Genomic DNA, 27,852 nt, shown 5'->3' with positions numbered 1-27,852 from the left:
TCTGATCGAGTCCCAGCAAGAGTCTAGATTAACTAAATAAAGCCACTTGCAGGGTCCCACATGGCCAACTCTCCAGTCTCCCACCTCACTTGCCACCATTGCCAAAAAGAAAAAGAAGAAGAAGCAGAGAGAGATTGATAAGCTTACTATATGGTGTATGATTGACTCCATGACCACAGGCTCCCTGCTCTCAACCACTTCCTCTCCCTAGAACATTCGCATTCGCATTCACACCCTCTCTCGCTAGAATCAAAACAGACTGGTGCTAACAGACGCTAGCATTTATTTTTCTTTTGTGTAGTGTACTATAGAAAAAATTAAAAGAAACCTCTGCTTTTTCTTTTTATCCCTGTCAAGAGGACTGTCAGTGGCTCTCCTCTCTTATATTGTTTTGTTCTGTTGTTTCCATCTTTGCCTTTGCCACCATTTTTATTTCTATGGTTCTAATCTAAATCAGCTTCTCTAGAGAAGATGGGGTCTAGGCTTCTGCTTCTTTTCTCTCTTCTTCTCTTCGTCCACGCCTCCTCAGCTCAGCCTGGTACGGTGCTACCTCTTTCTCTCCCTCTCTATGTAGTATAAAACCTACATGCTCGACGAAACATTCGCATTTGTCGTTGTTGGTGATTATTGATTTATCGCTCTTGATTCTCTTGAAGATGAAGTTCAAAGTTATCATTTTTATACAGCTATAAGGTCATAGGAAAAGAAAAAGAACAAAGAAAAGAGCTTTCTTGTGTTTTGGATTGTCCATTGTTTTTATTTCTTTATGCAGTACACAGTTCTCGAATTTTTTTTATAAATGTTTTGGTTAGTGAGTAGCAAACAAAGAAATTTACTGGGTTTTAGTTTTCACATTATATTCATCTTCCAGTGCATTCAAATATTATTTGATCAAGCCAGAAATTATTAACTAACTATTTAATAGTTGGGAGACATAAACTTTCCTGTTTCTATGTCGTATCTGGAAGACTAGAATCTTTTAATTGTCATTTACGTCTTACTATATGAAAATTTCATCAAACCATCAATGCAATAGACGCTAATTAAAGTAGCAAAATTTGGGGGGATTTGGTCCCCGCTAGAGACATTAATTGCTTAAAAACATTAAGAGTTTAATACAAAATCGGGTGAGCCGCCCATTTGGAAGGCACAATGCTGAGTTCTTTAAGTGTGGTGTGCATATAATGCATTTTTTTACTGGTAACATCTTTCCGGAGATATTACAACTAGCAACGTAGCTGGCACATGAAAGGTCAAATTTTGATTTACTCTTCTGTGATTCGAGTCATTTATTTTTTACCGGATTTAGGGATGGTTCTATGTCTCTAATCATATTAATTGTTAAACTAGAAACGATGATCTTTTTTCATGTTAATGTAAACTATGGAATGATAGTAGAACTGTACCAGCTTGTGGGTTGCTTTCTAGCTACAATCTTACTTTGTTTTTATTGATCCTTAAAAGTAATGAAAATGTAATCAATACTTGAAAACTGCTTGATTCATCAGTTTAGGCGGTTGTTTACTTGAATTACATGCTGTAGCACGCAGGCATGCGCACACCTTGGCCTGGGAAGTGAAATAGTGATTGTTCATTCTTCCTTTTCCTGGAAAATGTTGTCAATAATTCTTGATACGATGTCAGCTTATTTGTGTTTCTGACACGAAAATCCTGTTTCTGCATGTGAACAACAATGTGAAAATGTTTATATTTTTTAACCTATGCTTGAACTAAAACAGGTTTTCTGAGTTTGGACTGTGGGGGCGCAGTAAATTTCACTGATGATCTTGGACTGTCGTGGACTTCAGATTTTAATTTTAGTTACGGAGCAGTAGCAAGCATATCAGTTGCAAATGAGACACGGAAGCAGTATACTACAGTGAGACATTTCCCTGCAGATTCCAGGAAGTACTGTTATAGACTGGATGTCACTAGTAGAACAAGATACCTTATAAGGGCAACCTTCTTGTATGGTAACTTTGACAGCAATAACGTTTATCCAAAATTTGACATTTCTGTTGGGCCAACTCATTGGTCTACAATTGTCATTTCTGATGCTAATACCATAGAGTCTACAGAGCTAATATTTCTGGCTTCAAGTTCTTCTATGAGTGTATGCCTATCAAATGCTACAACTGGGCAGCCATTCATATCTACCCTTGAGCTCCGACAGTTCAATGGTTCAGTTTATTATACAGAATTTGAAAACCAGTTTTATCTCAGTATGTCAGCCAGAATCAATTTTGGTGCGGATAATGAAGCACCAATTAGGTATGCTTAATTTTTACTGATGTACATTTATCCGAATGCTTGTTCAAGCAAAAGCTGCTTAATCTTTAACAGAGAGATAGAGTGTGAAAAAATACATTAAATTATTTAAACTTAAATGATACACAGAAATACCTCCATTCCTCATAGTTGAAATACTTTTGCTTGGGAATTTGTGGCCGCTATGGCAGTAATGATGTCAGTTTTTCCTTTCAGACACAAATCTTACTACCAATATATATTATATACATGTGCACGTGTGTGTTAGAATAACATAACTCTGTTCTGTTTTCAGGTATCCTGATGATCCATACGATAGAATATGGGAGTCCGACTCTGTGAAGAAAGCTAATTATCTTGTTGATGTTGCAGCTGGTACCAAGAAAGTATCAACTGACATGCCTATTGACGTCAACATTGATGAAAGGCCTCCTGAAAGAGTGATGCAAACAGCTGTAGTCGGCACAAATGGATCACTAACATATCGGTTGAACTTGGATGGTTTTCCTGGTTTTGGGTGGGCTGTCACATACTTAGCTGAAATTGAAGATCTGGATCCTGAGGAGTCCAGAAAATTCAGGCTGGTACTCCCAGGGTACCCTGATATGAGCAAAGCTATTGTCAATATCGAAGAAAATGCTCAAGGAAAATATCGTCTTTATGAACCTGGATATACCAATCTATCCTTACCCTTCGTATTATCTTTTAGATTTGGAAAGACTTCTGATTCTTCCAGGGGACCACTTGTGAATGCTATGGAGATACACAAGTATATTGAGAAAAATGATGGCACCCTAGATGGTTAGTAGAACAATATGCCCTGCATGCATCTGTATCATTTTGACTACGGAGACCTAATATCTTGGCGTTTTAAAATGTTTTTGAAGCATAAGTTCTGCAAACTTTGAAACCTAATTAAAACATATCCCATATCTCATATCAATGCGAAATTTGAAACCTAATTGAAGCATATCTGATGCTGAATTTGCATGAGGTGCAGGATATGTTATTTCTCGTGTTATTTTACCCCACTCAACAGAAGATTGGGCACAAGAAGGTGGTGACCCATGCCTGCCAGTTCCATGGTCATGGGTGCAGTGTAACTCTGATGCCAGGCCAAGGATTGTTAAGCTGTAATGATTTATCTCTTTCGTGATTTTATTTTATGCATTTACAGATTGATTCCTTCATTTGTCCTAGTTTATTCCCACACCATGTTCGAAAAGAATTTGTCTAAATTAGCTCTTGTTATTACAGGATATGTTATTCCTTTATTTTATGTATGTTCATTTGGTTAAATTAGCTCTTGTACCTTGTTTGGCAGCTCTTTGTCTAGCAAGAATTTGTCTGGGAATGTTCCTTCAGGCTTGACGATGTTGACAGGTTTAGTTGAATTGTAAGTTTCAAGCTGCTTGTCCATTGGCTAGATGCTGGATTTAGATTCAAGCTTACTACTGCAATAGTTTAAACCCCCTACATCATTATTATCCACTTGTCTTATGGTCAGATGGCTCGATGGAAATTCACTGACCGGTCCTATTCCTGATTTTACTGGATGCACAGACTTGGAGATCATGTAAAGCAAGATGGTTCTCTTAATCATGGTGTTTAAATCGTAGTTTTATTAAAATGTTGACCTAATATGATCCTCCATGCCTGACAGTCATCTTGAGAACAATCAGTTGACGGGTGAGCTGCCATCCTCCTTACTGAACCTACCAAATTTGAGGGAACTGTAAGTTTATCAGAACTTGGATGTCAGTTATACAAAGAACCATGCATAATCTCTCATGGGAATTTAATAATTAATATCTATTTCTACCTTGACTAGTGAATGATGATTGGAAGCAATGGCATGACTTCTTCTTTATATGAACATATTTTTGGTAAAACTTAAAAGAAACACAAAATTATAAGTTTAAGTAAATAATTCATCACATTGTGTGTTTTTTCTTTCTTTTTATTTTACTCTATAGTAAAAGAATTTATTTGCTTCACACATGGGATAATTGCAGATATGTGCAAAATAATTTGTTATCTGGAACAATACCATCGGGTCTCAGTAGAAAGGTGGCTTTGAAGTGAGTCTCTCTCTCCCTTTCTCTCTCTCTCTCACACACACACCACTTTGATATGTTTTGTTAGTATGCTAAATTTTGCATATTATTGATCATGGCCAAATAATTCATTATTTAGACTATGATGTTTAATGTTATTTTGTAGCAGACTAGCAGTCATGTACAAGATGCAGTACATCTTTCTCAACAATAATGAGAAGCTCTTTGACTATCTCTGCACATAATAAGAACATGTAGTCTATTGAAGTAACTATTTAACAACTGCATACTGTTTAATATGTTGGTCTTTTTGATTGAGGTCTTCTAATATATTCATTCATTGTGTGTCAGTAAGTCTTTCAATGCTTTAGTGTCCCATATTCTTTTATCATTTCTCCCTTGTAGTTTTTGCTTGCGTTGCCATGATTGATCTAAAGATCTGTTACTCACTTCTGTGCATAATCCCAAATGGACTAGTCAGAAGCAGGAATTGTGTTGTCTGTGAAGGGCAGCCTCATACAATCAGGATTTTTCTTTAACACTATCATAATATCAAAATCTTCCCACTCAAATCCTTTTCCAGTATGGTTCGCTGAACAGGGGTTGCAGTGCTGCAATCCAACATGGGACCTCCAAGTTTGCTTTTATACATTTATCATGATCCAAGGACATGCTAGCCACAATAACGATTAACCGCAAGAGGCCTGGTCCAAGGTTTCTTTGAGACTTCTCCTTATTGCCTATGTAGCCTAGTTACCTCACACCAATGGAGATTCTATACGTCTCATGTCAACTTCTTTGCTATTGCACTTCCAATTACATTTTTGGAGTACACTTTTTTGGGTGCATCTAATCAAATATATTTAACTCTGTTTCATGTTTAACCACAGCTACACTGGAAACATTAATCTTCATGAAGGAGCCAGAAGAGGGAGGCACATGGATATCATTATCGGTTCGTCAGTTGGAGCTGCTGTTCTTCTCATAACTACAATAGTGTCTTGCTTGTTCATGCACAAAGGAAAGAAAAGACACCCTGACCAAGGTATGGCTATAAAACAATTTGAAGTTTCTGTCTAGCCTGCCGGACTTCTCAGATGATAAAACATACGTAACTTCTCTTTTCTAGAGCAACTTCGGGATTCCCTGCCCGTGCAAACGGTAGATTCTTCCTTGAGAAATGCTCCTGGTGAAGCTGCTCACTGTTTCACAACCATTGAGATTGAAGATGCTACAAAAAAGTTAGAGAAGAAAATAGGCTCTGGAGGTTTTGGAGTTGTGTACTATGGAAAAATGAAAGATGGAAGGGAAATTGCGGTGAAAGTTCTATCTAGCAATTCCTACCAGGGAAAGCGAGAGTTTTCAAATGAGGTAAATTTTCACTTTACTGAACTTCGTTTAATATTGCAAGTGAAGATACTTATATTCATACTTTTTGAATACTGAATTGTGTTTGTTATCACTCATTTACGAAGCTGCTTTGAGGTTCATATGATTTTACTCTTTTATAGATATACACTGATTAAAATTGTTTAACCATTGAACATACAGTGGATTTTTGTTTCTAACTAGATGCCATCAATCATGAGCTCTATTTGAAAATACATTTTGTAATTTTAAAATAAGATCACATTGTCAGTTTTGGCTTAGAAACGTTTTTGCTTTAATCATTTTTACAGTCCCCAACTCCATTCAATCTGTAAGATGTAGAATTTCTGATTAAAATGTCGATGTTTGGGTTTGAACCAAGGTTCCTAAAGATTGCCACAAGAGTGACTTAGCCTCTTGTAAATCAAAATACCTGAAGCTGCTTAGAAAAAATCAGTAAGATACACGAGAATCCATGAACATGTAGAACTTGCACAGTTGAGCTCCTTAATTCTTTAATAAATGTTTCTATTGCGTATTAGACAAAGGTAAATTAACAAGTCCCAACATTCCTAGTATTTGAAGTGCCTGGTTAATAAATGGATAAAATCCTCTATATTGTTGACTTGAATTTGTAAACTATATAAGAGTTAAAACTGACATGGAAACACACATACATTTTTTAAACTTCATGCACATATTCCTAAAAGGAATATTGTTCTCTAGGAATTTATTTTGTTTGTGAATCAGCTGTATTTGGTAGTCTATTTTTCAGTTGGAGCTGAAACTGTTATGCTGCCATTTGGCACAGGTGATTCTTCTTTCAAGGATACATCACAGAAACCTGGTACAGTTTCTTGGATATTGTCAAGAAGATGGGAAGAGTATGCTTGTTTATGAGTTCATGCACAATGGAACACTTAAGGAACATCTTTACGGTAATTTCAAGTGTTTTTGAATGGGTCTAATTTAAATTTTGATACTCACCATTTCTTCCACTTTGGCAGGTCCGTTAAAACGAGGAAAAAGTATTAATTGGATCAAGCGCCTTGAGATTGCTGAAGATGCTGCAAAAGGTTTATGATAAGCCTTTTTTTTTTTCTCCTTTCCCAAGATATTATCCTTTGCTATGGTGAAGCCTCTCACTTAAATTACAGTTGCAGTTTAAGTGCTGGACTGATTGTGTTTCCATGCTTGTTCAGGGATTGAATATCTTCATACAGGTTGTGTTCCAGCCATTATCCATAGGGATTTAAAAAGCAGCAATATTCTTGTTGACAAAAACATGAGAGCTAAGGTTGCAGATTTTGGCCTTTCAAAACTTGCAGTTGATGGAGCTTCACACGTATCTAGCATAGTTCGAGGCACCGTAGGGTATTTGGATCCCGAGTAAGGTTCTTTTATTTAGTTTTACAATACATCAATTTAAGCAGTGTGATCTGAGAGAATTGATTATGTTGCTGCTTCTGCATTGTTAGATGGTTTTGAACATTGAAATGCTGAGTTATTGTGAAGTGTAGTGGCCTTGTTAATTATCTGCTTACAACAGACAGACAAAATTTTAAGGATATATTTAAGTTTGAGACTTGACATTTGTATCTAGAACACTGTTACTCACACTCTCTTAGCTGTAGATGTGTTTGTTCATGGTTGTTAACTTGCCGCATTCTTGTTTCTTATATAAAGTTATTTTAATGACTACAGTGAAAGCCTGGAGTCTAGAATGAGTTTAAGTTACACGAACACTTTCTGCTGACATGGGTGCTTTGACTGTTATCACATTGCATTCATAGTTTCTGCTCTATGATACACAGGTATTACATCTCTCAACAGTTAACAGACAAGAGTGATGTTTATAGTTTTGGTGTCATTCTCCTGGAGCTGATGTCTGGTCAAGAAGCCATATCTAATGAAAGCTTTGGTGTAAATTGTCGCAATATAGTACAATGGGTAAGCTGGTTGATTGTTCAAGGACTAGAGGCTGGGAATTTTTAACCACCTGTCTTTGGGAACTTTATCATTGATGATCATTATCTGAAAAACCAAGTCAAAATTAAAATCATGTTTAGCCTGACTTGTGCAAGACTTCTACTAATAATAAAAAATCTCTATAAATGAAATCGCCAAGTTACTTTTGGCAGAGTGCTTTAAGCTGAATAAATATGTTTTGTTATTGTTATAAACATGCTTTATGTCTTTGTATGTCTTCAATGAACTTTGTTCAAAATCAAGTACAATTTTAAAGCTTTAATAGGTCTTTTACTTTGGTTTGTTTTTTCACTTTCTGTCTGTTCCTGGAAGAGGTTAAAATCATTCATTTATTTGAAGGCGATAAGTGCATGGAAGTTGAACATATTTGGACAAGTTTACTTCATTTCCTTCAGAACTTCATTCTTTTCATTTCAGGAAATTGCTATCATTCTTTTCATTTCCTTCAGAAATTCTTTTCTTCAGAACATATTTGGACGAGACTTAAATAACTGCATGTTTGCATGACAGGCAAAATTACACATTGAGAGTGGGGATATCCAAGGAATCATCGATCCCTCACTGTGTGGTGAATATGACATCCAGTCAATGTGGAAGATAGCAGAGAAAGCTTTGATGTGTGTCCAGCCTCATGGTCACATGAGGCCATCCATTTCAGAAGTTCTCAAGGAGATCCAAGATGCTATCTCAATTGAAAGGGAGGTGACAGTAGCAAGAGAAGATATCTCTGATGAAATGTCGAGAAATTCTGTTCATTCTTCACTCAACTTGGGTTCTTTGGATTTGGGTGGAGCCGAGAATTACCTGGCGCTTGACGACTCCATTGCACAGCCAACCGCCAGATGATTCTTTTCATACGCAGGTTGTAATTACATTTCCAGCACCGGCAGTTAAAAAACTATTTTTGGGTTCTTTTAGTCAAATATTAGTACTTCTGAAATAAAAAAGCAAATCGCCACGGGTGGTTCTGAGAGCAAGTGCTTTGAACTTAAAATCTGAGCTTGCAAATTGTTTGCATTCCCATTTGCTGTAAATCTACTCTCTCATGGCAAAGAATACATGGATCTTCCCCGTCCTTGTGGCATAATCTCCCATCAATGTCTGGAAAATGAGGCCTCAGTTATAGGGCTCAGGTAGAAATCCCGACAAATGCCTTGGCATGTGACGAGGTTGTCCAAGCAGTCTTGTAATCCACGTTTAAGAATAGGTGGACCATCCATCTTCGCACGCTAGGAGTAAGCGATAATCATGCGCCTTGCTTCGGACTGTCAACAGAGTTTTTGTCGGATTGTTCGTTCTTTACAAGACATCAGAACCCCATCGCCTCTTTCAAGCCTCGGGTCGTCTGATTCGATCTGATCACGGTGGCACCTACCTGCTGCCTTCCTTTGGTTCCGCATCAGGTCAGTGGTCAAAGTTGTTTTGCAATGGCAGATGTGGGGTGCAGCAATAATTAGCAGTTCTTGGTAAGTGCATGGCGGGATTATACGTACTATATCCATCATATCATTTTATATCCCGGTCCTACCTGCTTTCTTTGAAATTCATAGGCTATCGAATCGGATTTAACAGGGATAAAATTATAAAACTAAAACTTAATCACATATAAATATTTAAGAGGGTGTTTAGAAGTGGAGTTATAATTGTTTTTTAAAATGTTTTTTATTTAAAAATGTTTTAAAATAATTTTGAAATGTCAAAATAAAATATTCTAAAAAAAAAAAACTTAATCACAAAAAATGTCTAACATTCTAAAAACAAAGAGAAGGATTAAACCACTATTTGAAATTCCGTTTCAAACAACATTTCTTTCTTTAATTAGCTACTTAAATATTGGAATTGTAATTCCTTTTGGACCTATAAAATTGGTTAGTTAGGTGTATTTTCTTTTAGTATTTTAGTTTAAAAAAGAGAGAGTTAATGGGGGTGATGGGTAAAAATTCGGCTTACTCAAATAAAGCATAATTGGATAAAGAATTCAAGCAAAAGAAAAATGTTTCGGCCCTTTCGGGAGGTAAAGAAAAACAAAATCCGATAATTGTCCGAAATAATAATTTTTCATCAGAACTGCCCGAATCCTTGTAAGAGCTTGATGACGAGTTCGGCTTTACACGATCAAGGCGGCTGTTCTCCATGTTATTATTCCGTATGGATGTCAATGGAGATTTGCAAAAACGCTTTTGTGCTGATCTCAAAAATAATTTTTTAAAAATAAAATAACATTATTGACATGCTTTTTATAAGTAAAAAACACTTTGAAAAGTAACCTCAACCACACTCTCAAACACGCTTGGAACACCATTTTCCTTCCCATTTTAATTTTATTTTTTTATATATATTTTTATATCGTTTTAATATAGTAATTTTAAAAATAAAAAAATATTATTTTAATATAATTCTAATTAAAAAGTATCTTAAATTGTAATCTTTACTATAATTTTAAACAGATCTGGTGAACTAGTTTGTTTAATGAAAAGTATTTGCCCCTTATTTATTTATTTATTCTATATAAATACATTCTATCCATTAACAGAACCTTTCTGCCGGTTTAACGAACAACTTTCTACCTCGTATAACTTTTTTTTTCTTAATTTTAATTTGGGTATCATTAATTTTTATAGATTATCACATGCGGTGGCGTTTGAGAGAGTGATACAAGGAATATGTAAAGGCTGGAGATATATCTGCTTAAAAGGATGTTTAACCTATTCCAAATATGCATGTGTTTTATGCTGATGCTATTTCTTGTTGTTAGTCAATCCATTACCTCGTCTTTATATGACAGTACTAAAAAGCAATCCTATCCAATCGTTATCTTTGGATATTTGGCATATAAATCTTGCAGATTTCTCACCGAGGATCACGAGTTTATTCTTATATTTTAAAGGTATTTTAAAAAATTAAAATTTTTTATTTTTTTCTTTACTTCAAATTAATATTTTTTAAATATTTTTAGATTATTTTGATGCGTTGATATTTACAATAATTTTTTTTAAAATAAAAAAGCATTATTTTCATGTATTTCCAGGTAAAAAACACCTTGAAAAGCAATCATTACCATACTTTCAAATTAATAAATTTAATTTGTTCTAAATTGTCAAGGATTTGTTATACTATGTTATTGATGATCTGTCTATTATATTCATGACTCTGACGTCAATGAATATTTAACTAAAAATACTCTTAACTCTAGTGTTGGTAAGTTATATGGGAAAAACCCGCCATTCTTGACTTTGAAGTAAATGAATATTGAGTTAAAAATATTCTCAATTTTTGCATTGATGAATATTAATATTCCTGGCTAGTGTCAGTGAATATTATCTAAAAGTATTTTTAATTTAGACATTGGTTAATATTGTTCAAAAATTAATATTTTTGACTTTGAGGTCAATAAATATATTTGAATTGCAATTTTTTATTTGTTGAAAATCCAAGAACTATATTATTAATTTTTTAATATTCAAGGTAACGGCTCGTTGTGAGTATATATTTACCTCGAATAATTTTAAGTTAAATTCTTAAATGGACATTATACCTCTTGAGATGGCAAAAGAAAATAGGCTTTGGTATCAAAACCAATTCCAAAACCCTTCTTTATATCACACAACAAACTCAACACTTCAACTTTTCACATTCAAACTCAACAAACCAAATTCAAACTCAAATTACCTCCATCTCATCATAATATGCACAACATACTCAACAATTACTTAGAATTAATTGTCTCAAAATACATTACCAGAATTCTTATATTTACTAATGGAATTTTTCATTGGTATTTGTACTATCATTTTGTTATTATTTTACTGACAAGATTATAGACGAAAATGCTTTATTAGTAAAAAATTTGTTGGTAATTTTTGGTTTTTCGGTAAGTCAATCGGCAATAAAAAAATATTATTACAAATTTTCTGGAGATCATGCATGCCTAACCAGTTAAAAAAAGTGTCATACTTGTTGAGAAAACCAAGATTTCTCAGAAAATAAGCACAGAAAGCACAGATCTGTGAAATTAGAAATAAAACGAAAATAAAATCCTTGAAAAAATTTGATCAGTGAAAAAAACCAGAAATAATTTTGGTTTAAATTGGTTTGGAAGGGGAAAAAACCGAACCGAACCGAACATGGTCGGTTCAAACCGGTTTTTGGTTTGATTCGGTCCAAAAAATTGAAAAAAAATAATTTCGGTTTGATTGTTTATTTTGGCCCAAAACCAGACCGAACCGAAAATGCTCACCCCTAACTATCATTTTGTCATTATTTTACTGACAAGTTTACATACAAAAATGCTTTATTAGTAAAAATTTTGTTGGTAATTTTTTATTTGTTGGTAAGTCAATCGGCAATAAAAAAATATTATTACTGATGGATTTACTGACATAAAAGGCATGCTAATTTTTTTTTATCTACTTCATTCTATCAGTATTTCTCTCAAGAAGCTTGTCATATAACCAACAAAAATATCATACACAATTATATCCGTGATTATTTAAAAATATATTTTTAAAAAATCTATTTAACAAAACTAGAAAATAATTAAATTAATATAAATCAACATTCGATAATACTCAGTTGCTTGGAAAAAAGAAGAAGAAAATCAACTCAAATAAATTTGCAACAAATGACTAACACAAAAAATAAACAACAACAACAACAAATAAATAAATCAACTAAAAATAATTTCATATGAAAAATATAATGCAAAAACAACACAAAAAAAGAAGAAGAAAGAAAAAATCTTACCTTAATGTAGTTGCAAGTGAAGCCGAGAAGAGAAAAAAAAAATTTATAAAGGATGTTAGTTAAAAAAATACTAAGAAGAGAAAGGGAAAAAAATAGAAAAAGACATACCTAAGCATAGAGGGGAAGAGAAGGAGTTATGGAAAGAAGATAAGAAAAAAAAGAAAGGGATGTTGATGTTTTTTACATAAAAGAAGAAGAAGAAGAAGAAGAGGCTCATCTGTTGTAAAATGAGGGATTCTAGTCTTTTTATAGGGGCATTTTACCGACAATTTTACCGACGGATAATTAAATATGAATGTTTTTAACCATTCTGTCCATGATTTCATTTGTAATATTTAACTTAAAATTTTAATTTAATAAAAAATTTTCAGAAATTGCTAAATATCACCGACGGCTTTTCAATCCGTCGGTAATTCTATCTGTAATATTTAATTTAGATTTTTAATTTAATCAAAATTTTTTGAAAACTTGTCAAATAACACCGATGACTTTACAATCCGTTAGTGATTTCATCTGTAAAGAATAATAATTAACAGTGCAATTGAGAAGTGAATGACTTCAAGCTCTTTGAAAAATACCAATAAAATTAATGATTAAGTGATTCTATTTATAATTGACATGATGAACAATGCCAGAAAGAAGTGCACAATTTACCAAATAGTTTACGAATGGATTTTACCGATAATATTAATACCGTCGGTATAAATGACATGTCATTATATCTTTTAACTTTGTTTTAATTCTTTTTTTTTTCCCGTTGTAATTTTCTTGATGTATACTAATAAAATATTTTCGTCGGTAAAATTTACTGTAATTTACCGATAGAAATAGTATCAACATTTTTGTTTGTATTATTAATTTTATAGTAGTGATACCTTTCAAAATCAAACACAAACCTAAAGCAAAATTCAAGTACAAAGTTTAAGCAAAATCAAACTTAGATTTTTTTTTTTTTTTCATGTGGTCTCAAAGTGAGAATGGGGGGAGGGAGAGATTGCACTGCGTTGGGAAGAAAGGGGGTTAGGTCCACCTCTTTACTTTGTTAATAAAAGCAGCGGTCTAAATGAGAGAGTCGGCTGGTTTTTTTTTTTTTTTTTTCCTGTGGGGAAAAAGAGGCTAGGGGTTTTGGTGTTATTTTCAGGAGGGAATAAGATAGAGGCTTTCATCAAAATGATTGCCTTCCACTTCCTTTTTTTTCTTGCAAGATTCCACTAGTATTTATAGGCGAACATTTGTATCTCTTCCCTTTAATTGCTTGGATTCCAAGCAGCTTTAGTGTTTTTTTTTTTTGGTTTTTTTTTGTTCATTTTACTCCTTTTTTTATTTTGATTTTTTTTTTAAAGACAACACCAACATTAATTTGATGAGAAAAAATTGTCAGGATTTTAGAATAAACACGTTAATAATTGAACGTGTTGAAAGTATATTTTTGAATTTTAAAATTTTTTAAAAATACATTAAAAATCATGAAAATAGCTTGAATGTGTTAAGAATACCTTTTTATGATATTTTTTGGTTTTTATTTTAATTTTAGGAAATATCTTGAAAAGGGGATAAATAAATTGGGTAATTACACCAAACATATTGTAAACGCTGACAGCTCGAGTGGTTTGATTCAGTTGTGTCCTGGGTTATTTGTCCTTTAAATTATATGTAATTTGGGTATCAGTTGGTGTAGAATGACTCTTGAATCACTGTAAGTGTAAATGCTGGGAGGATTAGTAACTTGTGTGCTTTCATTTTGACTAGGTACTCAGCAAGGGTACGCGACTCTGTTCTTGTGTTCATGAATTGCTCTGTAAACTGGGCATCTCTTAATCGATGCAGTGATTTTATTCGCCCCAATATCCTATCTTATACTATAATCTGTTTGACGTGAAAGTAAAGCCCTGATCTTAGGAAAACTGCTCATGTTCCTGTTTTCTTTGTTTTTACCACAAGCTGGAAGAAAAAAAAGGATGAATGGGCTCAAATGATATGACTTGAACCCTTTTTTCTTTTCTTTTTTCCTCTGTCCTTTGTGTTTATACTTTCCTTTGATATCTTATATTAGAAGATATTAAACTAATCAGGAAACTTCTTTTTCTACCACATACTTGTTTGTTTAGACAATTCGGGCGTAGGGACACCAGAAGGGTGTTTTAATGGTTAATTAATTCCAAGTGCTTTCCAGCTGACGTGATATTCGATCCAATTTCTTGAGCTGCCGCTATCTTGTGATGGTGCAAGAGCTGTTGTGTTATGCACTAGACTTGAATCCTGGCCCCGCACGTGGTTCCAAAGCATTTTGTTTTGATTTAGGTCGACTTATTCTTACCATACATCACGGCCTTGCTTCCGGTGAGACTCTGCTGTGTTCATCTCTGGATTCCCTTCTCTGCCAGAGGATTCAAACGATTCTGATTCATTAATGGCCAGAGAAAGCTCCGCCGTGTGGTGTCATGCTTGTACAGCGTACCGATGGATTTCCTTGGATCCTGAACGGTGACGGTTTTTCATTGATGCCATCAATGGGTGTCAGATGTCCTTGCTGAAGTCCTGTTCTGCGGGCAAGCCTGGATGATCCACCAGGACTAGAAGCTAGGGCCTCGGTTCCTAGGGGAGTGACAAGGAGTCGGCAAGCGAAGTGGGAGAAGGTAACCATTGCTTTTGCCTGCTGACGGCTTAGCACCAAATCTGGTTGCCGCCTTCCTCTCTACGTAGGACCAAAACAGCTTCGGCTTGGGTTGTTTCATTCAGGGCTGGGTCTACCGGTGAGGTGGAGCTCACTTCAAAAGCAAAAATGCCTTTCTTGTAGCTTAATTTATATACTCTGATATTATTTTCTAGAAATTATTAATTTAAATATTATATATCAAAGAACTTAAACTGTTAGATATAATTTCATAATATGATTTATATTATTCTCTAATATACCCCTTCAAGTGAAAGTTTTTTGAGCTTGAAACTTGCACATGCTCATATTATCTAATGCTTAATTTTTATCAAATAAATAGGGATGATGAGATTCGAACTCGTGAACGCTTGATTATCAAGGTTCTGATACCATGTCAAAGAACTATCTCAACCCAATAGCTTAAGCTGTTAGATGAGGTTCCAGAATATGATTTATATTATTCTCTAATATTACAGACCTTAAAGTTACTGAAAACTTACTTAATTATTAACTTAAGATTTCGAGAGATTAGTAATAATGCGCGTAAACTAACCTGAGCTTCCAAGATTAAAAAAAAAGAAGAAGAAAAAAGAGCCCTCTTAATTTGCTGGCAACAATTGTCCATCGACCCGTGGCTCTCTTTTGCATCTATCCGCTGCATAAATCCTCCAACTCTGCAAACACTCTGGAACCATCAGCATTAGCGAAGGGGAAAAATAGGACGAGATCTTGAACGCTGGCTATTGGTTTCTTCTCTCGGAATGAAACATAAAATAGAAGAGTGGTGCCATTCCAACTTTACATTAGAAATTTCATCACCTCTCTTTACTTTACTAAAGTAAAAGCTGTGTTGTATTATTATAATTCCTAACATAAGCTTGAATCAACAAGCTCAATGTATGTTATTTCATCATCACTACGTCTTTTCAATTCTTTATTGGTTTTTCTTCTCACAAAACGAAGACTGTCATTAGCTAAATGATTAAGGGTTATGTTTTTGTTTTTTTATGTTGTAATTTTAGGATAAAATATTTTTCTTATTATATTATTTTCTATTTAGTTGAAAAAATATATTAAAAAAAGTTGACTGACCTAAACTATAAAATCGAGATAACCTGATAAAAAAAAACAAAAATTACAAAGTTGAAGGCCCAATAACTTATTGTCAAAAGATAAATTATAAAAAAATCAATTTAAAAAACAAACCAAAGTTAAATCAAGCTAATCTTCAAAACATGTGACTTGGGTTATAAGATTGGAATACCTCATAAAAGGAAAACCCAAAAAATCATGAAACAAAATTCTTAATCAACCAAAATTAAAAAAAAAATCATAATAAAAAAAAATAACAATCAAATTTGGTATGAAAATTAAATGAGATAAAACTATGAGGGATGAAATTAAATATATAAAATAAATCAAGAAAATGATAAAAACAAATACAAAAACAAATAGCAATCATAAGAATGAGAACCGAATCTGATATAAAAATTAAATGAAATAAAATAATGATAGATGAAGTTAAAAATAAAATAAATCAAGATAATGATAAAAAAAATAACAATAAAAAGAATGAAGATTAAATATGATAGATGAAAAAATTGAAGAATGATGAAATTAAAAAGTAAATCTAGTTTTATAAATTATTTCAAATAAACAAATAGTAAAAAAATAAAAATTGAATGGTTGATTTTAAATAAACAGAAAGGTAGATATAGAAATCGAAAAGAAGAGAAAAAAGAATGGAAAAAAAGGTTATCGACATTAATCTGGAGGTCCATGAGCCACCCATACTAACCAAGGATAAAGGAGGCATTGAGACAATTCAAACACCGTCATATAAGCTACCGTTCAACCATCAAAAAACACCCTACACACTATTCGAAAGGCACTTGTGCCTCTAGCCACTACGTGTGCAACACTTTTCAATTTTTAATATTATCTTATATTTATTAAAATATCAAATTATTTTTCTACAACTTAATTATAACCAAGAAACCAAGGTCAACATATGAAAAAGCCTTTGCACACTAATTTAATAATGTTTTTATTTTAAGAATAATTTTTTTATTTCATTATAATTGAAAAAAGGAAAAGGCAAATTTCTAAATATTAATTTAATATTTTCTACTGGATAATAACAGTAATGTAAAAAAGATTATATATATATATATATATATCTATTTGAGATTATGGTAACGATTATATTTTAAAATGTTTTTTATTTTAAAAAATATTAAAATATTTTTTTATTTTTAAAAAAATATTTTTGATATTAAAACAATTTAAAAATATATTTTTTAAAAGATACAACTTCAATCATGAACAAATCCATATCATCCCATCAACCAGATCGAACCATCTGAAAGCTTTCTCACCGGAGACAAGCAACTCGACAAAGAGGTACGAAACGAGGTTTGGCGACATACGAGCTGGCAGGAGCGGTGGGCTTGCCTGAGATGAGAGAACTTTCTTTCCCCTAGCCACCGGGCTACCGGCTAGGGGTCTCTTATTCAAGGCAGTGAGGATAACTCGGTGATGGCTTAGGCCTTCGTCAATCATACTCTCTGGTTTTGTTTGCTCACTATTCACAATCTATAATTAACTCAACTTGGTGCGAAAGCAAACGTATCTTTTAAACCGGAAAATGATTTTTTTTCCCCCTAAAAATAAGCAAGATAAATTTAAGACCAATGTTCCTCGGTAGGGTCTACCTCAGCTGGGTTGTGAGCGCAACGTTGGAGTAAGAAAAATAAACCGTCTTCTGGGGCACTCTCTAGAAAGTAGAAACAACAAACGGAGTAAATTTCTCCGTGAGGCCATCACGGATTTCTTTAAAACCGTGGATAGCCGTTGTTTTGTATTTCATAAAGTATTTTTAAAAATTTTAAATTTTTACTTATTTTTTTTTATTTTAAATTGATTTTTTAATATTTTTTATAGTTCATATGAATGTTAAAAATAATTTTTTTAAAAATAAAAAAAATAATATTTTAATATATTTTTAGGGTAAAAAATCTTTTAAAAACAACTGTTATTATATTTTTAAACATCTTTATCGATATAATTTTATGATTTTTTAACTTGTATTATTTGATTTCTGAATTCAATTTATATTTTAAATACTACAATTAAATTTAGTTATGTATTTTAATATTTTATTTAAAAAATAAAAATTATGCCAGAATTGCTTTAAATTTCACGTATGATTTTTCCGATTTTTTAACTTGTAATATTTGATTTCTTAATTAAAAATAAAATAATTAAAATTGTTAATTCAATTTATATTTTAAATAATACAGTTAAATTTAATGATATATTTTAATATTTTATTTCAAAAGTAAAAATTATACAGGAATTGAGTTAAATTTCACGTATAATTTGATTGGATACCGATTATAAAAGAAAAAAACAATGCAGCTGGCTTAAATTAAATGCCCATGAGAAGTCATTGAAAGATGATCAGTCAAACCGTCCAGATCTATCAAAGACTCATCAATGAATGGTTGATTCAAAAGACACCATCAATTTAAATGCACCTTACAGTATCTTAGCAGTGGTGGAAGCTTAATTACCAATCTACCATCTGCACACAAGCTAGTGTTGTATATATCTCCTTTCTCAAAGGCATGCCCAAACACTTGATATAAGACTATCGCCCCTGTTCCTATAATCATTATCACCATCACCAGAAACCATCGGCGAAAAAAGAAAAACAATCCTTCTAAAATTAAAACAAAAATAATAAAACCCTAGATTAGATTCCGTCTAGGTCTTCGACTCTCTCGAAGGCCTATCAACATCTACAACAACAACAATTATCATTAGGTACATATACATGTGTATCATCAAAATTTAAGTGGTATCGATCAATTTACGATCTGATCATAATTGTTTGCTTCTTTTTATGGTTTGATTTTCTTATCTCATCCGTAAAATTGCAGTTTTTTGTTTTTTCTTTTCCTGTTAAGTCAGTGGCTTTTTTAGTTTTTTGATGATGATAATTCGGTTACTGGTTTATCATCCAGAGAGAGGTAGGACAAATCCAGTGTCTTCTTTATTGTTTGTCCTCCTTTTGTTGTTTTAACATGATTTTACTCTTATAGCGCTGTGTGAGTTTTTCTTTTTGTTGTTGTCACTGAAAGCAAATCCTGTGTAAGGATGATGAGATGGACATGATTTGGATTTGTGTTTTTTTTTTCTTGTGATGATTGTTTGGTTCTAGCGTTTGTGATTTCATAAAAATGGCAATGTTTACTCTTTTGTTCATCTAATAGTAAAGTTTTGTTGACTTTGCAAAAGTGATTTTCATTGAGGTAATTTTGAACTAAAATTGTGAATTTTTTTTGGTGGACTATTTTTGTGGTTCTTGTGCCTGTGAATTTCTCAGAAAGTTTTTTTTTTTTTTTTTTTGACTTTGTAGGTGTCTAGTATTATTTGGAAGGTTTGTTGATAAAAGCTTTAAGATACTGGACAAAATCAATGGGAAATCGTGGACAAAAACGAGCTGAGATGGTTAATGAATTGCCCTCTGATAAGAGAGCTTGTAGTTCATTGGAGTTTAGACCAAGTTCATCGAACTCATCAATTCAAACTCAAATAAATTCTGAGAATCATAATGCTGAAACCCATGATGCTGACATGGATACTTCATCATCTGGGTCGGCGTCAAGCCATTCAGACGAAGAAGAACCTGAGAGGGATTCAGCATATGGCTCTTGTGATTCTGAGGGTCCAAGACATAGCAGTTTGCGTGAGTATCAGAGGCAGAGATCCTCTGGTGATCATAGCAGATTGAGGGATTGTCTATCTAATTTAACTGAAGGAACTGAGCCTTCTGGGCAGTTAGCTGCTCTTACAGAGTTATGTGAAGTGCTTTCATTTTGTACAGAGGATTCGCTTTCAAGTACGATGGCAGACTCTTTGTCACCGGTGCTTGTTATGCTTTCAAGGCATGAGAGTAACCCAGATATAATGCTATTGGCTATAAGGGCTTTAACTTATCTGTGTGATGTGTTCCCCCGAGCATCCATTTTTCTTGTTAAGCATAATGCAATTCCTGCTATTTGTCAAAGATTAATGGCCATTGAATACTTGGATGTAGCTGAACAGGTATATTTTTGGGTATAGTAAATAGCTTGTCTAGTATTAGTAATGGTTTATTTATATCTTTATGCAAGAGAGAGAGTATAATATGCTTTGTATTAAGATTATGTGCATGGTTTTCACATAGTGCTTGCAAGCATTGGAGAAAATATCTCGCGATCAACCACTTCCATGCTTACAAGCTGGGGCAATAATGGCAGTTCTAAGTTTTGTAGACTTCTTCTCTACAAGTGTACAAGTAAGTGAATACACAATTTTGATCAAATGGCATTTACTCTCTTCTTTTTTTCCTTTCATTTATTTTGGTTCTATTTGCATTTTGCTTTGGTGTGGTAGCATGAACATTAATTTGTTATTTTTTTGGTCCTTATCAGAGAGTTGCACTTTCAACTGTGGTGAACATATGCAAGAAACTGCCATCAGAAAATTTTTCACCGTTCATGGAGGCTGTTCCGAGATTATGCAATCTTCTACAATATGAGGATAGGCAGGCATGAACCTTTCAGAGCTTCTTCTATCTCAAGTGTTTCTGGATTCAGTCTTTCAGTATTTGTTTTGACCTGTTGACATATATTCTCATGTTCATTTTCAGCTTGTCGAAAATGTAGCAATTTGCTTGATCAAAATAGCAGAACGGGTCAGTCAGTTGTCAGAGATGCTGGATGAACTATGCAAGCATGGACTAATTAATCAAGCTACTCATCTAGTGCAATTGAACAGCCGAACAACACTATCTCAGCCAGTATACAATGTATGAATGTTCATCCAAATGCATCTATTGAGGATAAATCTTCATATTTTATTTTCTTCAAATAATTGTCTCTCCCTTCCCATTTTGGTTGGCAGGGTTTGATTGGGCTTCTTGTCAAACTTTGTTCTGGTTCAGTTGTTGCCTTCAAGACCCTGTATGAGCTCAATATAAGCAGCATTTTGAAGGACATATTAACTACCTATGACCTCTCGCATGGAATGTCTTCTCCTCACGTGGTTGATGGGCAGGGTAACCAGGTTTACATCTTTAACTGTGTAACTTTGAGTGTTCACCATGATGCTTGTGAATGTTAAGCTTTTTGGGAACAATTTATGTTAAAAGATTTTATGAAAGAAAGATGTTGATTTCTATTGGTAGCTGATTCATTTTTTGTACGAATTTAGAACTGCTGAACTTGAGGAAATTTTTTGTACTTCTACTCTCCAGAGTTTCTGAAAGCATTAGATCTAAGATGCTAGCAGATGTTTGTTTTTATGTTATTAGTGACTCCTTTCTCAGTCTGCACTGACCTGTAATTTGCGTTGTCGCCGCTGCTACATTACTGTTGGTCATTTCTCATTGGAAAGAGTGTGATCATCATCATTCTATTTCTTGCCTTAGGTACATGAAGTGCTAAAGTTGCTAAATGCGCTTCTCCCTATTATAGCAAGAGATCAAGACGTTCAACAGCATGTGTTGGATAAAGAGACATTTTTGGCTAATCACCCTAAGCTCTTGCAGAAGTTTGGATTGGATATAATTCCCTCATTGATTCAGGTTTGATATTCAATGCTTAGAGTTTATTGGCTCTTTGAATGTCCTTGTCTACCTTTATAATCTTTCCCTCAACCCTAACAACAGGTGGTTAATTCTGGTGCAAATCTATATGTTTGCTATGGCTGCTTATGTGTTATCAACAAGTTGGTTTATCTCAGCAAATCTGACATGCTTCTTGAGTTGCTTAAGAATACAAACATTCCAAGGTGAAGCGAGTCTTCTCATGTCTAATTAGAAAATGTTAATCTTCTTTTAATCTAGCTAATAACATTCCGTGGATTATATGGCAGTTTTTTGGCTGGAGTTCTTACCCGTAAGGATCACCATGTGCTGATGTTAGCCCTGCAAATTGCTGAGACAATTCTCCAAAAGCTTCCAGATGTTTTTGTGAACTCTTTCATCAAGGAAGGTGTATTTTTTGCCATTGATGCCCTTCTCGTGTCAGAAAAATGTTCTCAATTGATGTTCCCGGTGTGCAATGGCATTCAGCTTCCATTCGATGCTAGTCTAAAATCTTCCTCAAAAGTAGTCATGAGATGTTTATGTTATGCTTTTGATACTGGTCAGTCTCTTTCAACCACAGAAACAGGAACATGCAAGCTTGAAAAGGAAAGTGTTCAAAATCTTGCAAAGCACATCAGAACTAGTTGCTTTGCTTCAGAATTATGCAACTCTGAGAAAGGATTGACAGATATCCTTCAGAAGCTTAGGGCTCTTTCAGCTGAATTGAGTGATTTGATGAATATGCCTGGCAATATTGGCTCTTGCACTCAGGATGAGGAGAAATGTTATTGTGTGTTGCGTCAAATCATTGAAAAGCTTGATGGAAGAGAACCTGTGTCTACTTTTGAATTCATTGAAAGTGGGATTGTGAAGATATTAGTGAATTACTTGTCCAATGGCAAATATCTGAGAGAAAAGGTGGAGCCTCAGGGTACATTGGATGATTGCGATGTTATAGAGAAAAGATTTGAGGTGTTTGCAAGGCTACTTTTATCATCCCCAGACCTATCTGTAGAGTTTCCTTTATCAGTTTTAATACAGAAATTGCAAGGTGCATTATCTTCTTTGGAGAATTTCCCTGTTATTTTGAGCCATGCATCCAAGCAAAGATCCTCGTTTGCAATCATTCCTACTGGACATTGCACATCTTATCCGTGCCTAAGAGTACGTTTTGTCAGGGGAAAGGGCGAGACATGCCTCTGTGACTACTCTGAAGATGTTGTGACAGTAGACCCTCTTTCTTCTGTGGATGCAATTGAAGGATTTTTATCGCCTAAAGTTAGAATAAAAGGAACAGAGCAAATAGAATCAGCTGCTCAAGCTATGGAAGACGTGTTGTCAGCAGAAAATGCACAGTTCAAATCACCATCAACTGCAAACTCCAGTCAAGGGGAAAGTTCAGGACTCATGGAGCCTGATAGTATTGCTACTGATTTGCCTGTAATGCAGGTCCTTATCTAGTGGTTAATTAATGGTTTTTTTTGAATAAATGAGTCCTCTGGATCAGTTTCTTTCCCTGTTTTGCTATCTGTTTATGTGGATTTGGAGAATTTTGTAATCATCATTTCTTTTGCTTTTGCAGGAAGATGAGGCTAACCTATCTCAGTCTCCACCAGAACCAGATGTAAATTTGTTGCAGAGAAATCCTGATGAAACAACATCCTCAAATAATACTCATAATGTAAGTAAATTTTTCCTTTGCAATTACACGATATCAGGTGATATAAAATTCACATAACTCAGGTAAAAGCAGGGTTTTCTCAACCGATTGGTTTGTTGTGGTTGTATAAGCCAGTCCTGATTTTCCTGGTGATTTATGTACATATAAATATGCTTTAATGTTTTATGTTGTATATGCAACTGTTCGTGTAATTGCAAATGAAATGCAAGCTGCTTAATTTGATTGTGGTTGTACTATTGTTGTTTCAACTTGCTTATGGCCTGCTTTTTACTTAATTCAAGGTCTAGTTCTGTTATTAGCTCAAAGATTGTTTGCTGGCCCTCTCATTGTATGATACTTATATTCCAGGTCTCATTGGAGAAAATAGTGCAGTCTCCTTCATGTGCTGATGTCACTACAAAAAGTCATTGTCCTATGTCCTGTAGCAATGGAGATGCTCTGCCGAAACTGGTATTTTACCTAGAAGGGCAACGGCTGGACCAAACTTTGACTCTTTACCAGGCAATTCTCCAGCAAAAAGTTAAAGCAGACCGTGAAATTAACAGCACTGCAAAGCTGTGGACTCAAGTACACACCTTGACTTATGGAATAGTTGTGGATCCTGAAGATGATAGTCCTCCAGATCATTCTAGTACAGCTCAAAATTCCTCTATGTTAGATCAAGTTGGGGCTTATATGCAGCATCCTGCATTTTTCTCAAGCTTGTTTAATGGCGAACTCACTTCTGACCTGGATAAGTATAGTCCTACTAATGATGTATTGTTTCTGCTAAAAAGTTTAGAAGGTTTAAACAGGTTTATATTTCATCTGATGTCTCGTGAAAGAATCCATGCATTTGCTGAAGGGCTGATTGATAATTTGGGTTATTTAAAGGTAGCAGTTCACCCAGTATCACAAAATGAATTTGTGAGCTGTAAGTTGACTGAGAAATTGGAGCAACAGATGCGGGATTCTCTGGCTGTGTCCATAGGTGGCATGCCTGTGTGGTGCAATCAGCTCATGGATTCATGCTCCTTTTTGTTTAGCTTTGAGGCTAGATGTAAATATTTCCGGTTGTCAGCATTCAGCCGTCAGCAAGTTCAACCACAACCATCATCACATAATAATTCAGGTGTCTCAAGGGACGGACTACCAAATGCTGGCAGTTTGTCCCGTAAGAAATTCCTAGTTTTGCGTGACCGAGTTCTGGAGTCTGCTGCCCAGATGATGGATAGTTATGCTCATGTTAAAGCACCTATTGAAGTGGAATATAATGAAGAAGTTGGTACTGGTCTCGGTCCAACCTTGGAATTTTACACTCTGGTTAGTCGTGAGTTTCAGAAGTCTGGCCTTGGTATGTGGAGGCAGGATCATAGTTCATTTACCACCAGCGAGACCCTGCAGGCTGAATACTCTGGAATTGTGAACTCTTCTTCATTTGGACTTTTTCCTCGCCCATGGCCGTCTTCAGTGGATGCATCTGATGCAGCACAGTTTTCTGAAGTTATTAAAAAGTTTTTCCTTCTGGGACAAATTGTAGCCAAGGCTCTTCAAGATGGGAGGGTGCTGGATCTACCATTCTCTAAAGCCTTCTATAAGCTTATTCTTCAGCAGGTATTCCTTGGTTATGGACTTCTTGGGAGTATCAATGGCTCCATGAAAACTTCTCATTAATTGTTTACTCTGTATACTACCCAGTATTAACAAATTTGATTCCCTTTGGGGTTTTAGGAACTTAATTTGTATGACATCCAGTCCTTTGATCCCGAGCTTGGTAGGACATTGCTAGAGTTCCAGGCTCTTGTCAACAGGAAAAAAAATATGGGATCAGCCTTTGGAGAAAACTCATCTACTGCTCTAGATGCATGCTTTTGGAACACCAAAATCGAGGATCTTTATCTTGACTTTACTCTTCCTGGGTATCCTGATTACGTTCTTAGTTTTGATGAAGATCACAAAATTGTAAGGCATTCTTCAATATGATGTCATACATTTCTCCACAGATATTAAATTATTAATGCACTGGGTTCAAAATGATAACACTTCATTCATGTTATGAATGTAGGTGAATATGGTTAACTTGGATGCTTATGTTTCTCGCATTGTGGATGCTACTATACACATAGGAATTTCCAGACAAGTTGAAGCATTCAAGTCTGGATTTAACCAGGTCTGGTATTTCATGCATTATGGTTGTTGTTTCAATAACTCCTTAAGAATAGTGAGAGGATTCCCTGAAGAGAATAGGGGTTTGATTCTTTTAAATATTACCCCTTGGAGTACAGCATATGTTGTCCCTGGAATGATTTGAAATAAGAGTTCAGAATGGTGTTTTTATCTCTTCTTTCCATTATCCTAGGAGTGTTTTGAAGGGAACTCGGCAATCTTTGGGTGGCTAGTTTATAGCCTCATTCTCTTGGTTTCCTTTGAGTCATTATAGTTTTATCACTTAATAATAATAATAATTCTACTTATTCCCTCTTTGTGCAGAGATGTATTGTCCTAGGATTGCTCATCTTATTATGATTCTCTTAATTCCCATCTCCTTCAGTTGCTATGATTATCCAATTTATGATTTCATTTTCAATTTTTTTTGCTTATTACTTGATGACTTTTTTTGTCTTACTTCAAATTTCCAGGTTTTTCCTATTAAACATCTTATGATTTTCACCGAGGAGGAACTTGAGCGTTTGCTATGTGGAGAACGTGAATTTTGGGCTGTATGTATTTTTAACACTTGATTGATTTAGTCTTTACTGGGGAATACTGATGATGTGATTTTTATTTGTCTATATATATCATTTACTTTGGAGCAGTTCAATGAGCTTTTGGACCATATCAAGTTTGATCATGGATACACTGCTAGCAGCCCTCCTGTTGTTAATGTTGGTGCTCGCTCTCCCTCCCCCCCTTCTCCCTCCCTTGCTCTTAAATAACATTAGTTAGCCGGAAAGCTTAGGGGTTCCTCTGAAATATTGCTCATTCATTATGGAATTGCAGTTACTGGAAATCATAAAGGAATTCGAATACGAACAACTACGATCATTTCTACAGTTTGTAACCGGGGCACCTCGGCTTCCTACAGGAGGCTTGGCATCTCTGAATCCAAAATTGACCATTGTCCGGAAGGTCTGTGGCACTGATGCACCCTTCCTTTTCATAAACTGTAGTAATGAGTCGGTCACTTATCCTCTTTGTGCTCTCTACAGCATTGTAGCAACTGTGCGGATGCGGACCTCCCCAGTGTGATGACTTGTGCCAATTATCTGAAGTTGCCACCTTACTCGTCAAAAGTAACATTTATTTCCTCTCTATCTTCTGTGGACTATGAACATACAAGTTTTTTTATGCTTGTATTTTTGCAGGACAAGATGAAAGAGAAACTTCTGTATGCCATAACAGAGGGTCAAGGATCATTCCACCTCTCGTAGCCATCACTGGTACATAAATTTAGAATTTGTAACTATTAGACTAGGTGCTTTTGCATATAGGTAAAAGAATGAGTGCTGATAGATGGTGGTGGGTATAATGGGTTTTAGAGGAATTGGAGAGGAAGCTCCTCTATTTGCAGGCTACATTTGGTGGGATGTGTACATAAATGGAAACCCGGTAGTTGATTTACTCAAGGTTCCGGAAGCTGTACAGAGAGGAGGAAATGATTTCTGTTAGATGGGCTGCCCCGTGTGCTAACACTTCATGCACAAATCACTGTATCTTAGATTTAGGTAACTCTTCCTTCTGGTGCACTGAACAGTTTTATAGCTATCTCTTGCCCATTGAAGAATTGTGTTTTGAGATAGTTAACCTGTGTATAAATGCCTAACTTTATTAAAATGTCTAGATTGCAAAAGCATGTGTGGTTCTCTGCCTGATTCTTTCATTCAATATATCCTTATCAGCCTGCACTTTTATCTCTTACCTGTTAGATGTTTGCAGTCGATGGATTGGCGTTTTGATGGTCTCGGATCTATGAGTAAAGGGAAGAAATGGTTTTATGAATGTAGGGAGGAAAATGGCAAGGACTGCTGCTTGAGCTCGTGATTAAGCGAGCAGTTACCACCACCTTCCTTTTTCTAAATTTTGTGGGAAGCATGGAACGGACACTTGCACTGAATCAGAATAGGGAGTGCTCATCGATGCCATCTTTTAAATATTACCTCAGATCCTAGCATTATCAACAAATTTCTAGGAAATGCATGTGAGTAGCTGATAGCTTTTGTATTTCTGCTCCTGATTTGGCTAAAGAAAAAAAAAAGGTTTGCTTTTTTATGAAAAGGTATGTTTTAGTTGAAGTTTAGAACTTCTCGTGTTTTTCTTCCCTTCAAAAACAAGCAAGTTAACAACTCTCTATGTGCAAATAGAAAACAATGAACCTGATTTTTTTACTTCTTTCAGATTTTTGGGGTTTTAATGTACTTGGTCACATAGTAACGCTAAAAACATCTTATTAACTCCTGTACGTAAACTGACAATG

The 27,852-nt window shown here is 34.6% G+C and overlaps 2 protein-coding genes across 11 annotated transcripts; both read left to right on the top strand.

The window, feature by feature from the left end:
- The first annotated feature begins 76 nt into the window (after nt 1-76).
- On the top strand, nt 77-8,760 carry LOC118048546 (probable LRR receptor-like serine/threonine-protein kinase At1g67720). Its single transcript, XM_035058298.2, has 15 exons — nt 77-538; nt 1,740-2,271; nt 2,564-3,069; nt 3,269-3,401; nt 3,593-3,664; nt 3,776-3,844; nt 3,932-4,003; nt 4,284-4,349; nt 5,216-5,370; nt 5,455-5,696; nt 6,505-6,631; nt 6,701-6,769; nt 6,896-7,082; nt 7,508-7,643; nt 8,193-8,760. Exons 1-15 carry the CDS (start codon nt 472-474, stop codon nt 8,526-8,528), a joined length of 2,769 nt encoding a protein of 922 aa, XP_034914189.1. The 5' UTR covers nt 77-471; the 3' UTR covers nt 8,529-8,760.
- Nucleotides 8,761-18,700: 9,940 nt separating this feature from the next.
- Nucleotides 18,701-27,772, top strand: LOC118048547 (E3 ubiquitin-protein ligase UPL4). 10 transcript variants are annotated; one of them, XM_035058304.2, is made up of 19 exons: nt 18,701-18,909; nt 19,505-20,193; nt 20,315-20,425; nt 20,562-20,678; nt 20,780-20,938; nt 21,034-21,195; nt 21,560-21,715; nt 21,800-21,921; nt 22,006-23,167; nt 23,301-23,399; nt 23,748-24,992; nt 25,110-25,340; nt 25,444-25,548; nt 26,018-26,098; nt 26,195-26,263; nt 26,379-26,507; nt 26,588-26,671; nt 26,744-26,818; nt 27,383-27,772. In XM_035058304.2, the coding sequence occupies exons 2-18, from the start codon at nt 19,564-19,566 to the stop codon at nt 26,807-26,809; spliced, it is 4,728 nt and encodes a 1,575-aa protein (XP_034914195.1). In that variant the 5' UTR covers nt 18,701-18,909; nt 19,505-19,563; the 3' UTR covers nt 26,810-26,818; nt 27,383-27,772. The 10 variants fall into 10 exon arrangements, 7 of the variants coding, with proteins under 7 accessions (XP_034914195.1, XP_034914194.1, XP_034914193.1 ...); XM_035058303.2 differs by having other exon boundaries at nt 27,315-27,772; XM_035058302.2 differs by having other exon boundaries at nt 27,305-27,772.
- The last annotated feature ends 80 nt before the right edge of the window (nt 27,773-27,852 follow it).

The sequence above is a fragment of the Populus alba genome, chromosome 6, assembly GCF_005239225.2.
Source record: "Populus alba chromosome 6, ASM523922v2, whole genome shotgun sequence".
NCBI classification, from domain to species: domain Eukaryota; kingdom Viridiplantae; phylum Streptophyta; class Magnoliopsida; order Malpighiales; family Salicaceae; genus Populus; species Populus alba.
Note: the sequence above shows the minus strand (reverse complement) of the source record. Positions and strands in the feature narration are given on the sequence as shown.